Genomic DNA, 17,016 nt, shown 5'->3' with positions numbered 1-17,016 from the left:
CTGAGGAGTAATGACATTTATATCCATTCTAAGCTTAAAAAAAAAAAAAAAACAGAAAGAAATGTATCCTGGAAAACACGAGAAGCAGTAATTAGAAAGCCCTGCTGTTACCCGATGCCAAAAGATCGTTGACCAAAACGAGGAACTTCTCGTCTGCCACTTGGCCGTCAGTCATTAGGAAGACTGTGCCAACGTTCTTCACACCAGCTTTGATGTAGAGGGATGCCAGGTCAGTCTGGATGGGAGGAGGATCGGGAGGGAGACACATATAATAAAAAAAAACTGAAGCTGTTAGAGAGTGGAGCTGTACATTATTATGATAAAAGGAGTTTCTCCCACTCAAAAACATCTGACATTCAAACACACTTATGCTGTTTGAACTCTATAAATGTACAGAACCTCGCAATGGTAGGCATACCCTTTGAACCTTTCCATGTTTTGTCATATTACACCCACAGCCTTCAACGTATTTCACTGGAGTTAGAGCAATACAAAGCAGAGCCTAATTGTGATGTTAAAGCAAAAGGATATATGGTGTAAAAAAAATTAGTTTACCTAATAATAATCTTAAAAATGCTGTGTGCATATGTTTTCTACCCCTTTTACTCTAGACACCTAAATAAAATCTGGTGCAATCGAATGAATGCCTAGAGTCCACATTTGAGTAACTTAATCTCAGTATTAATGCAGCTGCTTGGTGTGATGGGTCGGCTATAAAGCTTGAAGGATTGGAATAGAAAACAATGTCTTCAGCTCTGGACGTCTTATATAGCACTCCAACAGCTAAAAATACAAAGAGTGTGGTACAAGAGGACAAGAGGGTGCTTCGCTATAACCGAACTTGAAGTCTCTGGACGATGGCACAACTCAACGTGTGAACCAAACACACATGAAACATGGTGGTGGCAGTAATATGCTGCGGGGATGCTTTCCTTCTGCAAAAATAGGGAAGCTAATTAAGGGTAAGGAACCAGCAGCGTCAAGTGTGCAAAGAAAAGGAAGAAATAATACGCCTCCATTTCTTCTATGGTTGCATTGTTGCGCAGTTTTATCCTGGAAAAAAAAGGCCTTTACATACGCAAAAAGATTAATGGTTGACGTTGGAAAAGTATTCCCAAAAACATGACCCACAACTTTGTCATCATAGGAACACTGGCACAAAAAAAACTGCCGATCAGATTGTTTTGGTGAGAACTCTAGTTTAAGTGAATATTATAGAAAGAATGATCGTACATTAAAACAAATATTTAAAGCTAACAAAAAAATAGTTGTTTAATAGACTTACATCGTGAATATTTTACGGTAAGATAAATGAATTGTACTGTTGTAAGTAATGCACTTGTGTTTCTTATGGTAGGCAAAGCCCCCCCTGCTGGCATAAACAGATGACAGCATACAGGTAAAATCCACAGAAACGGCAGTCTGTTCCGATTCGGCGCACTTCAGTGCGATGCGTCAAATGTGCGTGAAAGGTATCATTTTCCTGTCCAGAGACGTGACACGATGCGGCTCCCCCCGGTGAGGGAGGCTGTTCAGTTGATCAGATGATGGACAGACAGAAATACAGGGCTCTGAAAACATGTGAGAGGGTGCAAAGGACTCGAGACTGGGATAGAGAGTCACTTTCCAAACAGCCAGTGCTCCTAAACCAGAGAGCCAAGGCAATATTATTAATCAAAGTATAGTCCTGCATCAGAATAGCATAGTTATTGTCCAGACATTAAAGTGATACAATGGTAAAAGGTTTAAAAGGGTATGAACACTTTTGCAAGAAAAGAAAAGAAAACTCTGTCAAAGACTAAAGCACTGGATGTTTCAGCTCTGCCTGGCATCTCTTCCTAACCTTCAGGTCTGTGAGACTGTAGCTTTTTCTCAAGGTGATCTGAAAAACCTCCAGATTGGAGATGAAGGCAGCCAGTCGGGTCAGACTCTGCTTGCCGCTGCCGCCCACTCCGACCAGCAGCGCGTTGCCCCGTGGAGACTCCAGGATTCGGTTTATTCGGCAGCTGCGTGTAAGAGAGCAGTGGGAGGGAGGAATCAGCGGAAAGGAAAAGGGTGAGAGAGAGAAAAGGTAGGGGAGGGAGAGCTGGCTGAACCCAGCACCTGAGTCATGCAACAAAACAAATACCGGAAAGGCTTGCTTTGTCTTTTCATGTGTCTGTTCTAATGCAGAACAATCATATGATCAGAGTACGGTATTTTTCTCCGGACTGATCTCGACTCCAGAACATTTTAATGTCTTAACTAGACAATAAAAATGTTCTTGTGTCTCCTCGTTTTCAACAGATGACCTGATTTCATTATGACTCCAGTTTGTGTCGCTGAGAGGAACAGTTACAAACACAACTTTCATTTCAACCGCTGCCGTGTTCTACACGCACAGCGGCAAATCTCTGTTGTTTCCACGCTTCCAGTTGCGCTGACATTTAAAATTTCATCTCTTCCTGATGATAGTTCAGCTGCTTTGCATGTTTTTGCAATTCCTACAATGCTTCAACTACTTACAGTGATTATACCTTAGATGGCATTTAAACTTCTTAGACACCAACTGGCACTAAAGCTAAATAACTGGAAGCAAACTTTGACTACCTGTGCCTCTTGGAATTCATCGACGTCTTCCCTCTTATCTGCCTCTCAAGTGCTTTTATTATTCAGGGCTTCATTTACTCGAACTGCTGTTACTTTCCAAACACAAATGCAATCATTTTAGCTTGTCAAAACGTAAATCAAAACGTTTTTAAAAATGTTTTTACAATGTTTTAACATTATTTTTGTCTAACCTGGATATCTCTTTTTTTTTTTTTTTTAAAAAAAGCATAATTTCAATCCCAGATAGAATGTCTTTAATTTCTTTTATCTTTTTTATTCATTTCAAAATGCTTCTGCCTTTTAATTAATAAAATGATTTAAAATATGTAAAACTTAAGCATCCGAGATCATTTGAGTCCTTAGGACACAGTATCCTCTATATCTGTACCATGATAGAATGGGTCTGCTAAATTATAACAACTAGTACAAGTCAAGTTGTGAGTCTTTTTTTTAAGTATTGACTCTTTTGTTCCCAATCTAGATATGTCTAAAGTCTTTTAGTGCCACTCCAAGTCAAGTCTTGAGTCTTTTGTCCCAAGTCTAACACGTCTAACCAGGCAAGCCAGAGTGATAATGTGTAGCACTCTACGTTCTTCACATTATATATCTGGCCCTGATCCCATGGAACCTGCTTGGGAAAAGGAGGGACATTTAGTAGAACTTTCCCAGCTGATTGGGTGAAGTGACACATATTCATTTGACATCGTCAAAAACGCTGCAACTTGATTGGCCGGAACCATTTTTGGTTCCAGCCAATCGTGTTGTTTAGCCCTTCACCTTTGTGGATCGGTAACTGGTTGGTCCATGCAAGCACAGTAGAAGAACAAATTGCGAAAGAGTAAAATCCACAATAAACTGAATAGTATCTGAAACACAACCGCAAGTCCAACGTACGTCGTTGTTTTTGTCGTGTTAAAGGAGAAGCAAGGTCTAAACACATCAAGTTGTGGCTGGTAGTGCGGATAAGGGTGTCCAGATGGAGGTGGCTTCAAGCTTTCCCACTGTGGGAGCCGGTTTCGAATGTTGTGGGTCTCGTAGCTGCTCTGTCTGGACCGGACCCACTAACAGTCTGACAAACTCCTTCGTCTGATATTGCCAAAACTGTCTTTGGGTAGGCAGGGCCTGTTTGTTTGGCCCTGTGGAGCAAAACTAACAAGGAATTCTGACTAAAGCTTCGCAGTTTCACTTTATATAGACCACAACTGAATGATTTAGATGTGAAAAGGAAGAACTTAAAAGCACGATATCCCCACCTTCAAGCCTTACTAAAATAAGAATTAGGTTTAGACTTTTCTTTTTTTTTTTACTAGGTGCATTTTATTTTATTTTATAGCTATCTGGCTTTGAAACTGTCCCAATGTAGAGATTTGAATCCTACACTGCTTCGAAGAACATAAACATTTGTGAAACCTCAACTCACATGTGAGCCATGGCATCTTCGAACAGCACAAGGTTGAGGGTGGCGTTGACCTCATTGTAGCCGTCCAGAGCTTCTAGCAGGATCTTACTCAGGCTGCTCCAGGACTCCACTGCCATGTACCTGGGCTCCCCCAGCCCCCGGGCAAAATGGCAGTACAGGTTCACCTCCATGGTCTGCCGCAGCTCCTCCTCCATGTCCTCAGGGAGATCCATAAACACACATCAGCGGTAAACAGTGAGAGCAACACGGTATTTCTGCCAGCAGGACATTGCTGTTAGGTCTAAGCGGTGTGGACAGGGACACGGCTAAATGTCTTTGCTCCGCAGAGGCTGACCCAGTTCATTTCCCTCCACCCCGGCTCCAAAACCTTTCACTGCAGATTTAGTCGAAAAAGGCAAGATGTTTGTGTGAATAAAAAAAAAGTAATTTGTGAAATATGGACTAGATCTTTAAATATGGATACAAAATATCTCATGAATACACACAGATATTGATGTTTCAATAATGCTACAAATGCTAATAGCTAAGATATGACGCTGCAGAAATAAAAAAAAAATTGTGAAAATCATTTTGGTATATTTATTTTGCAATTGTAAAAGCTGCTGGCTGGAAGGCTCAAAAGAGTATTCAGAAAGTTGTTCTAGAATCTTCTTTCGGTTGACCAAAAGAAATTGTCAGAAACTGATAAAAGGAGGTTTTTCCTAACGACTATTTTTCCAGGATCAAACTGTGCAACGGTGCAACAATAGTTTAAACCAGAGTTTGGAAATAGGACACTAAACTTTGACCAAGGCATCTCTACACAGACTATTTCCTTTATGCCCAGATTTCTATCTCTATCATGTCTACGTTTTTAGATAATCCAGTTCATTTAAACCTCAACACTTTTAGTATGGTGTTGGATCTTTCTAAATTAATCATTTTTGTTGAATTTAAAAGGACTTTTCAAAGCACAAAGAACATGTAGTGCAATTTTCGTTTTTAGGCATTAAAATCCTTTCGGACAGACCTCAAAGGAAACCACAAGCTGGCATCGGGCAGCACATACTAGATTGATGCATCTCTGATTTTGGTGGGTGTAGAGGACGATGCTACATGCAAGGAGTTAACAATATATTGTTGCATGACCTTTCTTTTTCTTTTACATCTGTGTATTGTTGCACATGCTTGTCAGGTTTTTCACTGTGGCATGACTTGTGTGCATGACACGGGGCAGGAAAGGGTAAGGAGGAAGTAGTGGACAGGAAACCATTAAAATGTTTTCCAATTTGCCGGCCTGGCAGTGCAGACCCTGACAGCCGGACCCCATACCACACTGATTAATATTCTCCCCTAAGTCTCTTCATGGCCTTCTACCCTCTCTTACCCTAAAAATTCCTTCTTTTTTTCCCCCGCACTCTCCTCCTTCTCCTCGCTGTGTCGGCCACTGATGTCTAAGTCCAGATACAGAACCAGGAGCCTAATGATTCACTCCTTGCTCTCGTCTAACCCCCGCTGAACTTTAGAAAAAACTCTAACCTCATAGAACTTTTTCACAGTGTCCGTCTGCAGCTTATCAAAGGCCTGGATGTCCTGCTCCTCCACCAGCTTGTCCCTGTAGACCCGGTTGGACTCATGCAAGTAGATTTTCAGCAGGTCCGCAGAGGTTTTCATGCACTTGTTGGTGCAGAAAAGAATGCCCTGAGCAGAAAAGGAGGAAATAAATGTGATTTTTTTTGGGTTTTATTTCAGAAGCTGATTTGGCCCATTTACAGCAGAGCAAGGAAGGGGGGAGAAGGAGCACAGCAACTGTGTGTAAATCACTAGATACTCTGAGGGGGCAGGTTGTTAGTAGGTGCGACAGAGAAACTAGGAGAAATAATAGCAGCACTTTTCTTCCATCCAATTGTTGGAGAAGTATTGTTTCATGTGAAGTGGGCCAGGTTCAGTGGGCAGGTGTTGAATAGGAAGAAAAGCTCTAGTAAATGGAGACAATCTGCATCAGACAGTGGTACTTTCTTAAGCAGGCATGTTTCCCGACAAAGCAGAGCTCTGTCTGAGAGCTCTCTGAGAAAAAAAAAACTAAACTCCACATCAAATGTCGGACTCTTTAGCTGTTGTTCTCATTTTTAAAAGAAGCCTGGAACTGACAGTATAAATACTGTAATTTACAAAAGTATGTTAACAACTTGCAGTTTGATGTATTTTGCTGCGCAATTCTCTGGATAAACGTGGTCTGGCCGTGGCTGGCTGAACGTAACTGCTCAAAATGCCCCGTTGTGCAATTCCTTTGGTTAGATAAGATGCAAAAGGAATTAGCCAGAGTGACCAGAGTTTTCCTCAGCTGTGTGAAACATAAAGGAGGGCTGCCTCTCCCCCTGAACCGTTCCTGCACACTTGCAATCAGGTGGCTGATACACTTTTCCCTTGCTTAACGCAAACATAAATGTGGCTCTTCAGAAAGAAGTCCAGTCACAGAAATTGTGGACAATCATGATGTGTGAAATAAAGACGTGCCACCCATCGTTCTTATGAGAGTAATGTTAATTTGTTATTACGATTGGCACGCTACGTATGACATAGATACTAGATACTTCAGATAGACTGAGTGAATAAGCAATGAAAAGGGAAAATATTCTGTGCACTAAGCACTACAAAAAGGAAATTATGTTGTTTATTCTATACTTTTGCTTAGGTTTGCTGATTCGCTACGGAAATATTAATCACACATTATTATACCATAAAAGCTATTTCAGGCTGCAGCTTAGCCTGCGATCTACATGTTTTACTGAACATATCTATACCTCACCAATATGGACGGTTTATTTAAGCTGCAAGCTTCCAGCTTTTATTCTGAAAGTAACCATTGCCTTCTGCTCTGTGGCTTTTCAGCCTCCAAATCAGCCTAGTTTCCACCCCTGGGCTCTAAGGTTTGATATTCTCCTCATTCCCTGGCAGTGTGGGAAACATGTTCAGAGGGGTGGAGATACTTATTTCTCCATGACATGTTGAGCAACACGGACATGGAGAGATGAGGTTGTAGCCGGAATGCCAAACCAGACCAAAAAGTTGTCTGCCTGAGCTGTTTGCTTTATGGTTTTGACAACAGGAATAATTGTTTAAACATGGTAGAAGTTATGGTTTCAAACATTTTACACTTTTGTTGTGATATTGCTTGAATATCATGACAGACAATAGGATTTTAACCTAAATATGTACAAAAAGATGGAAAGCTTAGAAGCACTTTTTGTGCACTTTTTCTTCCTTTGACATAAACGAGGAAGAGATTAAAATATAGTGGGGTTCAGCGATTTCATGAAATTTTACGGCAAGTGATGTACATGTAGGTTTGGAGGCGAGCAAGTAAAACTGATCTTCTATGGAATGTCAATTTATACCTACTGTCTTGTCAATAAATCTGTGAACCCTGATGAGTTATAAAAAAAAAGGGCCTGAGCCATATGGTGCACGGTGAAAGGATCTTTATACAGTACCTAACTTGTGAATTAAATGGGTCTGAAAAAGTTCAAGGCTGCAATGTGCTAATCTGACTCTCGCCAGATGGATGTAGTTCCGCCGAGCTCAACACAGCTCCACACATCCATTTGGACTCGCTGCCATTAGGAGGGATTTCAATACCCCATAAAATGGATGGGCCAATCAGGGTCGCCGGGTGGGATTTTCGTAGATGTGACGTATCAGAGAAGCAACTGTTTGGATTCAGACAACAATGGCAGCTCGCGGCAAGGAAGCAAACGGCCACACTAACTCCTTTATCATTGCCTGGGGCTTTGCAAATCACAGGTAGCGTTTCCATACACATTTACTCAACTCATTTTATTTACTTTCCTGAGGGCTTTGGTCCCCCAACTGACCCAGGGGGCGGAGTTGTCTGTAAGGAGATGAGAAGTTTACAAATCTATCAATTTTATAACCTTAATTTATCACAAAAAGTTGTTTTAAGATGATTTTAGGTGAGAACGTACACCTCCAAACTTCATCTGTGCAGTCAGTTCATCAGGATGATGAGCCAATGTTAATTCTGCTCGGACGGCAGAGACCCGCTGAAAGGTGAGCCTGGCCGGAAAGACCCTAAAGGGTTTACTGAGTTAGTGGGGGATATTTAATATCTGCTCAGCACTTATATCCTGGCTTTACCCTACATAAAAATAAGTTTGCTGTGATCAAAATGTCTGCGATACTTTACTTAGAAATCATTCTCCTGACAGAGACGGACAGCTCTCCCGCTCAGGTAGTATGTGTGTCCGCTGAGGGGTGAATCGATATGTGACATTGCACTATATCCATGATGGCGGCTGTTCTGTGTTGGTTTTCCCTCCATTATCCAGATCAATTTGTTGATTGCTCCTTTAAAGGTCAGTCGGTTGAATGCCCCGCCCCCTGCTAGGCGCCATGAAACGCTGAAGCCAGGTTGCCTTCATTTATCATCAGCAGTTGTTGCTGGCGACTCAGTTGTCCTGATGTGAATAGAAAGAATCCACATTTCTTTCCTAGTGGTTTAAATACAGACTCTTAAGAAAAATGTTAACAATAAGGCAATGTCGCATAAATCTCACAGGAATTAATGGTGTTCTTCAGTGGAATATAAATCTACTTGAGCACAATCCATCCAGTCTTCTTTTAGTTTGGACTGAATTCTTGCTCCAACTGGCTGATGTATGAACAAAAGCACTGTAGATGAGAACAGATTGCTTTCTGAGCCTCGATCTCACCCTGCTTTCCATCTTTTCCTTACTTAAAACAAGTCACGTTGATAAACAGACGAGCGATTGATGATAAATGTGTCTCTAGTGGGGGACTAGTGTGACGTGGCCGATTTCCCACAGTGGCATGGATGATGCATTCAGCCAGAACCCGGCACAGTCTCGCTGCATCCCATAATAGGCGCCGCATAGGATGAGGGAGGGGACAGTTAAACACCCAGACACAGCTTTCACCCTCTGTGCACGCTCACCCAGGAGACAGAGCCAAGCAGATGCGCTGCGGCTCCCGCCCCCAGAACCTATTCTCATCAACAGAATCATCTCTGGGGGTGAAGACAGCTGAACCTGATCCGCATTTATATACATCTGAACGTGACAATTGGCTGCTAAATCCACTGTGTAATTGTGCAGATGGGAGATGTGCTCTGGATGCGGGGATATGGACGTGTGTGCCGACAATCTGAATCCAAACTCTTGAAGATTTCAGAAAGTCAAGAATCTTTGAACTTTTCATAGATCTGCTCCTTTCTTCCTCATTTCAGTGCTCATGGGTGTCTTGACCCCCTGCACGAGTGCAGCTGGGCAAAACAAAACACACGGGTCTCTACGGTGACTACCTGAAGCATTCAGACTGCCCCAGTCTGAAGTCCTGCAGAATTTTTCTTCTAATACCGCATTGCATTTATCTCCATCTTTGCTGCGTCCCCTTCACGGCTTGAAACAAACTGCTAAAAGGCTGCCATATTGCTTTCTTTTGCCAGTGATTTTAATATTGCCAGATTTGTGGAGAGCACAGCTAATAGTTGTCCTACTGACAGGTCCTACTGACAGATCCTGACAAAAACCTTGAGGAAGTACAAGGATTCCAGATCCATGGCCAGAAGGATTGACTCCGCCGACCAGAGTACATTTAAAGCCGCAAACACAGCGTCTTCGCAACTCAACCCCTTACTTCTGTCCAAAGAGGACAGAAATCAGTTGCGAAAGTCTTGCCAAAGTGAATTTAGCGGTCCCAACAATTGTCGCACCGGAACAGAGTTTGAAAAATAAATACAATCGATTTATTCAGTTTTAGCCGATTGTTTTGTACACTCCTACTCTACCCGCTCATATTTATGATGACATCATATTATCTCTATAGGCTGTCTTGTCACTCCTTCAGAGAAACCACGGAGCTCTTGGACTCCTCACTGATGGTCTCCTAGCCAACCATGGTTTGGTAGGTTTGCAGCCCTTTGATAATGAAACAATGAGTCGAATAGTGTTCCATGAGACGTTCAAAGCTTGCAACATAGTTTTATGATCCAAATCTGCTTTGAACCTCCCCATAATTACATCCCTGATATCTCTGCTGTCTTCTTGGTCTCAACGATGCCGATTGCCTCTCTGAGGCCTTTGCACAACAGCTGGTTTTATGCCATGGGTAACAATGCACAGGTGGTCTTCTCAAGGCAGTTGGATGTTTTATTTAGGCTGATCAGAGTAAAGGGGGCTAAATGCAAGTGCATGCCACACTTGTCAGATTTGTGTCTGTTTACGTTTTCCTTCCACTTTACAATACTGCAGTGTTGGCATATCACATTAAATCCCTATAGAACCAAATGAAGTTTGTTTGAAGTTTAAGGAGTGTGATTGTTCTTTTTCCAAGACACTGGAACTGTCTAGATGAAGTACGCGTTTAACCTTAGCTATGTGCCAGTCAGAGGCATATCAAAGTGGCTCACATACCGAGAAGAGAAATAACTCCTATTTTTCCCCTCCACGCAGCTGACTTTGGCCGACCACCTCACAGAATCTTCCCCTGATATCTCCTAGCTTCGCTCGACTCGGAGGAGAGGGATTAGAGCTCCGGGTGTCGACGTGTAACTTCTGTGCCGGGCTGTCTGTTTCCATGGGCTCACTTTCCTCCCTTTTCCTGACAGCTGCTCTGAGCCCCAAACAACTGACAAATGCACCCAAGCTGACTATCCACCCAACATCATACAGACATATAGAGCAGTCAGTACAGTTTGGCTCCGGTCTCACTGCACCACGAGCCTCATGCACTCTCTTCTGATTCTGTCTTCCCCCATCCGCCTAATCCACACACCCCCTCCTCCTCCTGCAGCTCTCAAACGTCAAGGAGCTCGTTTAGGTTGACGCGGAGGAGACAAGCCAGTGGAGATGCCTGCCGGTCATTACAGTTAACGAACACTGGCAAACAGAGCTCTTTGACAACATTCCCTGTTGGACGCCAAACAGTTTGTCTTGGCCTGTTAGAGGAATTTAGCTACTGTTCTTCACTCACAGCATGCCCGCTTATAAACCGGCCTTATTGATCAACTTGAAAGCTCAAAGCGAGCTGGGATTCAAGGAGAGCGATTATGACAGCAAAAAAGATGATATGCCGAGGAGAAAAGTTTAAAGGGAAATGGCTGGGAAAAGCTCATGCTTATTTCTTCACAAAACTAAAAAAAAAAAAAGATTTAAGTAAATTGGAAAAACAATTCTCCAAAGATGCTTTCTTGATTCTCAACTGGATCTTTTAGTCAGATTTGCAAACACCTTTACAGAGACCTCTGCAAGCTCCGGCAGAGGCTTTGAGCTCAGCTTTCTGGCTCATTAGAGTTCATCATAATGAGACACATTCTGTTGGCTACATCCCCAAGTTCCAAAAGTTATTCACACACACACACACACACACACACACACACACACGGGAATCACATGGAGTCCCCCAATTATTTCAGCTGAGGCCAACTTCTCAAATGTCCAGCGAGAAAACACAGACTGACAACCGTTTAGGCCTCCCGCTCAAAATTAGAGCAAGTGTTTGTGCTGTCACAACAAACCCTTCCCCACATCTGAGGGAGCAAAAGACCGGAGATTCGATCTGGGAATTTCAACCCAGGCGCAGGTGTGTGTCGCGAACGCTGCTCCCCTCTTCTTCCCACCTGTCCTGAGGTGTTAGTGCCAGGACGTGAGTAAGTAAGGAAGAAAAATACTTTGACTCTTTTTCCAACGCTCTTTACCCATTTCTATAGGTGGAAGGGAGCAGCCAGACAGTTCTGACACTGTTTCTTCTGCGTGGTTGCCGAATATCTGCTAGGGCCAATTAAAGAAAACACAAAGACTTTGTCCAAGTGGTCTGAATGGTGTCTTCAAATGCCGGCTTCAAAGTCTTCACGTAAATTCACAGCTGTTTGAAGCCAGTGATGTGTGTGATCAAGGCCCTGGAAGCTAAGCCCTGAGGTCTTCAGGGCGTGAGCTGTCGAATGGTAAGCAGGCTTTTTATCTTTAAGTCCAGAAGCTTCAAACCTGCAACAAATGCCTCCGATTGGTTAATACGAAGGGCATGTTCCCGAAAATGTCTAACAACTTTTCAGAGATTGATAACTGACAATAACAGCCACTTTAGGTAGAACTGTGTGGTGCCCTGACGAAACAGTATTTGCTGCCTTACAGATTTCCTCTGCTTTTGATTTTTTTTTTGTCACACTTAAATGCTGCAGATCCAGATCAAATATTAATATAAAGCAAAGATCACCCTAGTAAATACAAATGCAGATTTTAGCTGATAAATGAATTTACGTCCAAATTAACCTGTTCCTGTGAGAAAAGGTAATTTTTTTCCTAAAGCCCATAACTTACGTGTTTGTTGCAACCGGCAATGTGTCTTTTATGGCACCATGAAGGGTTTTCAAACCTCATCAGCCTCTAAGTTTATGTACCAGTATCCTCATCAAAAAGATCTGCATTGACTAGTTTGCACCAAAGGCTTGAATTGGGGAGTGGTGGCCTAGTGGTTAGAGCAGCGCACTGGCGCTCTGAGAAGGTTGTAAGTACCCCACAGCCTGCACTCTGGGTCCCTGAGCAAGACCCCTAAACCCCCGATGGCTCCCCGGGTGCCGCACAGTGGCAGCCCACTGCTCTTCGAGGGGATGGGTTAAAATGCAGAAGTGAATTTCTCCATTGTGAGATCAATGATGTTCTATTATTATTATTGTTATTATTTAATAGTTCAGAGATGGAGCTACTGATGCGTTTCTGGTCATTGTCCTGTGAATAGCCCTGGTGGTCAAGCTCACAAAATGACCTCATCTTTTCTTCCTCCTGAACAGAATTTATGGTTCCGTCAGTTTCTGTACCACTGTACCATCACAGTACCAGTAGCCGAGCCATGGATGTGGCAATTGAAATGTATTAAAAGTGGAGAGGACATTGTTATGTAGGAGTGGTCTGGTTTGGGCATCAAACTGTTACAATAGGGCCCTCTTTACACATCAACGATTCATTAGAAAGGAGATTTTCATTCACCCGTTTCTGTTAAGACGTTTACACAACAATGTTCTAATTACTATCTCTGTTCACACAGCAACAGAAGAGGCATGGAAATAGCGTAATTCCCCCACCACGCCACTAGTTGGTGCTATGTTCCTTTAAAAAAAAAACACATCCACGCAAAAAGCCGCCACAACTAATAAACGTTCAACATGGCAGAGAATACAGTTTTCCTGTGGACAGATGCCGAGATTTAGCTGTTGTGGTAGAAAATAAGAACTATGTAGGAAAGTCGTGGTTTTATTGAGAGGAGTCAGCAGCACAAATATCCGTCATTCTTGATATTTTCTTCTTCTGTGGTTTTTAAAGTTGTAGGCAGCCTTTATGCTGTGTGTGCGCGCATTAAGGCTTTACTGATTTCTGTCACACCGCGCATGAGCCAGGGATTCCTGAAAGAAAAAGGAAGCTGTGTAAACAGGGCCTAAAGCAAAAACATAATAAATGTGTAGGTGGCAGGGCTGGACGATCAGTTCTCCTTTTGCATGCTAGACTATCATGTAGGTTAATACTACAGTCGTTACATGGTGAATCACAAACAGACCCACATGAGCTCCTAAAAATGTTGGTTTAATAAAAGGTTGTGTTTGAATTCAGTGTTCTTTATTTAAAAATCGGTCACTAAGCGACAGCATAAAATGGCCAGGGCTACACTTAAAATATATTTTTTGATGATTATCAATATCAATTAATCTGATTTCTATTTTAGCGATATGCTTTTTTTCTATATTGTCCAGCCCTAATAGGTGAATAATACTTTCTCATGACCCTGAAAATCTCCTCTAGCTTTTGGATACATTGAAGCCGGAGAGTGTTGCTGGGCTGAGGAACGTTCATGGTTCCCTCCTTTACCTGTACCTTTTACCACTGGCACAGTGCTTTTGTTTTTACATTACTGTGTAATTAGCCGTGGAGATGTAATAGTTTTTTTTTTCCCCTCAAAACTGTAGTGACACTGACCCAAGGCTGCTCAACACCATTACAAGGTGTTAAGTAGATGCTTAATTGTTCTGTGATTTTATTTATTTTTTCTTGCCAGCTAATTTTACTGAAAATCTGTGTTCAGATGTGAGTAGGAGAGGTTTCATTAACCGTGTCCTGCATTGGCTAATTACGATAACACCAGTATGAGCTCTAACTCCACTGCTCTCTGTGTAAATATATTACGGCGGAAGCTGGACATTGTCAGCCACAAATACACAGAAGCCATACCTTTAGGAATAAAATGAAACAGTGTACACAATTTTACTATAATTACAGTACACCTATGGAAGGCGCTGTATAATGAAAATAGTGAGAACTGTGGACTCCATCTGTAAACTCCTGGAAAGAATAATGAAAAATTAAGTTCCTATAGCTGAGTGGCTCAAAGCATTAATTATACAACGAAGTGTGTTAAATGAAAGAGCCTGCCCTCCATTAAAACCGTGGAGGATTTTGACAGAAATATTGCCCCGAAAGCTTCTCCCCTGATAGTGTTAACACTCTGATATTATATTCATTTAAATACATTTATGCACCCGTGGAAAAGCAAATCCATTGTATTCTCCGTTCCACTTATTCCAGACTTATTTCCAGCTTTCAGTGCTGCCTCTTAAATCAATAATCATTTAGGGAGAAATTAGTGACAGAAGCCCAGGGAAGCGAGGGGCGCAGAAGAAGAAAGAACCGAGGTAAAATATGTATGGCCTTCTCTGAAACAGACACGCGGGTGGGTGGGTGGATGTCGGGGAAAAGCACCAAACTTTCAGGAGGCAACTTTTGACTTCTCCTCAAGAGAGGATTAACCCGAGGTCGCGCCTCCCGGACGTACGTGGTCCGTGGACGTGTCACCTGAAATATGTTGGAGAGGTCCCGCAGGTTAAAGATGTAGTGGAACTTGACCGCTGTGGGGAGGAAGGTGGAGGAGACGCGCTGATGCAGGGCCAGGGCCAGCTGGACCAAGGCAGAGCTGCTCCTCTGCAGGGCGGCGCCAAACCCATCCCCTCTCAGGTGCTGAGACAGGATGGAGCTGTAGATGGTGTTCAGGGCCTCCGCTCCGGGAAAGGACAGGGCGAAGACGCAGAAGTGCCGCTGAGGGGAAGAGAGGAGGATAAACAATCTGAGAACTGCTGATCATGGGGAAGGCTAAACTTACGCCACAATGTTGGTCAAATATGTCTTTTAAAGCTCTTTGTGTAGGATTGACCTCAGGCCAGGAAAAAAAAAAAAAGTTACTTATTTGAATTTAAAAATGTGTGGTGGTAGACAGCATATGAATTTCTACATGCTAATAAAAATCCTAAAAGCAGAGTTTGTGACTACAGCTGCAGTTTAGAAATCCCCTCCAGCGTCACATGTGTTGCTGATGAAAAAAAAAAAAAAAAAAACAGACTTTAAAGAACCCTTCAAGTCCAAAACATGTTCTGCTACCCTGCAGGTAAACATTTAAGCTTCGCCGTATGGCACAGCGGTTACATAAGCCTATAAAAAGGGATTTTCAAAACATGAGAGCGATATGTATCTAAATAAATAGGTTATTACCGTAATGGATATTAAATCAAGGTAAACGGAAAGTGCACTCTCTTACAATTCGGAGGTTTCACCAACAGCACATGAATAAAAATGATCTCGTCTTTACCAGGTTCCAGAAGTACTTGAATCAAACCAGTCTACAAAAATACACAGATATCAGTCAGCTATTATTGGTGGTTTAAAAAATTTAAAAGCTGTGTGGAAAACAAACTACAGGAAGGACTATGGCTTTACGACCCTTTAGCTCTAACGTCATCACTCTGTCACGTCTTTATCACCGTTGCTTAGAATAGTGATTCCCGATCCTGAAGCTGAGAGACCCCGGTCCTGCATGCTTTAGACGGGTCTCTGCTCCAGTGCACTGCGTTCAAATAATTTATTTTTTTGCCTTTTTCTGCAGTTTCTCAGAGCAATGCCCAATCCAACCTTTGGGTAAATGTACCGGGATGTTCGCTTTTGTGAGGACTGGCAAATGACAACAATATTTTCCTCATATAAGCAATCTTTCTCATTGTAGAATGATGGAGCTAAGATAGTTTGGAAATTGCCTTATAGCCCATCCCAGAATGATGGGCATCAAAAATGGTCACTTTCAGCTGATTGCTGATCTCTTTCCATGTAGACGTTGTTTTGTGCAGATTTGTGATAAACTAGTCATTTTTTATTGCTGGAAAGGTCATAAATAAGAACAGTATGCACATTGAACTGTTTGAAATCATAACATTTGCCTATACAGATTCTTTTATGTCAATAATAATAATAATAATAATAATAATAATAATAATAATAATAATAATAATAATAATAATATGGATTGCTTTTCATTGTTAAAAGCAATCCCAAGGTGTGATATGGTCATATTTACGCACCCTCATCAGGACCCTAGCGGCGCTGTACTGGATGTTTTGCAGTTTTTGTGTTTTTGTAGGCTCTTGCTAGGAGTCCCAATGAGGAATGTGTTACAAAAGTCGAGCCTGGAAGAGATAAAGGCGTGGACCAGTTGTTCTGCATCTGACAGACCAAGTGTGGGTGACTTTGGCAATGTTATAGAGGTGGTAGAAGGAGGTCTTGCAGAGATGATTAATGTGGGTTGTTGACTGTAGATGACAGAAGTATGTTTTGACCAGAGAAGGTGACGTGTGTTATGGGAGATTAACCGGACCTGGTGTGGTGTGCCAACTAAGTTAGCAACTTTTTTTGAGCTATTAAGTTGGAGTAAGTTTTTCGCCATCCACGTCTTTATCTCCTCAAGGCAGGTGCTCAGTGTTGATGAAGATGATGATTCTGATGATGCTGATAATGATGACGACAACAGTGACGACGAAGATAACGATGCCATTGATGGACAGGTTTATATACAGTTGTGTGTCGTCAGTATAGCAATTGAATGATATTCCATGCTGGTTAAAGATGCGGCCGAGGGGTAGAGTGTTGAAGGTGAACAGGTTGGGGCCAAGAACCGACACTTGAGGG

The 17,016-nt window shown here is 42.3% G+C and overlaps 1 protein-coding gene across 1 annotated transcript in view; it reads right to left on the bottom strand.

Annotated features, from left to right (window-relative positions):
• Nucleotides 1-17,016, bottom strand: part of LOC105920222 (dynein heavy chain 9, axonemal) — a 211,752-nt gene that overhangs the window by 100,413 nt on the left and 94,323 nt on the right. Inside the window, exons 42-46 of the mRNA XM_036142589.1 lie at nucleotides 14,863-15,102; nucleotides 5,528-5,689; nucleotides 4,010-4,206; nucleotides 1,844-2,006; nucleotides 112-235 (exon numbers count right to left, since the gene is read on the bottom strand). Coding sequence (XP_035998482.1) covers nucleotides 112-235; nucleotides 1,844-2,006; nucleotides 4,010-4,206; nucleotides 5,528-5,689; nucleotides 14,863-15,102 — 886 coding nt within the window. The remainder of the gene's footprint in view (nucleotides 1-111; nucleotides 236-1,843; nucleotides 2,007-4,009; nucleotides 4,207-5,527; nucleotides 5,690-14,862; nucleotides 15,103-17,016) is intronic.

The sequence above is a fragment of the Fundulus heteroclitus genome, chromosome 10 (genome assembly GCF_011125445.2).
Source record: "Fundulus heteroclitus isolate FHET01 chromosome 10, MU-UCD_Fhet_4.1, whole genome shotgun sequence".
Taxonomy (NCBI): Eukaryota; Metazoa; Chordata; class Actinopteri; order Cyprinodontiformes; family Fundulidae; genus Fundulus; species Fundulus heteroclitus.
Note: the sequence above shows the minus strand (reverse complement) of the source record. Positions and strands in the feature narration are given on the sequence as shown.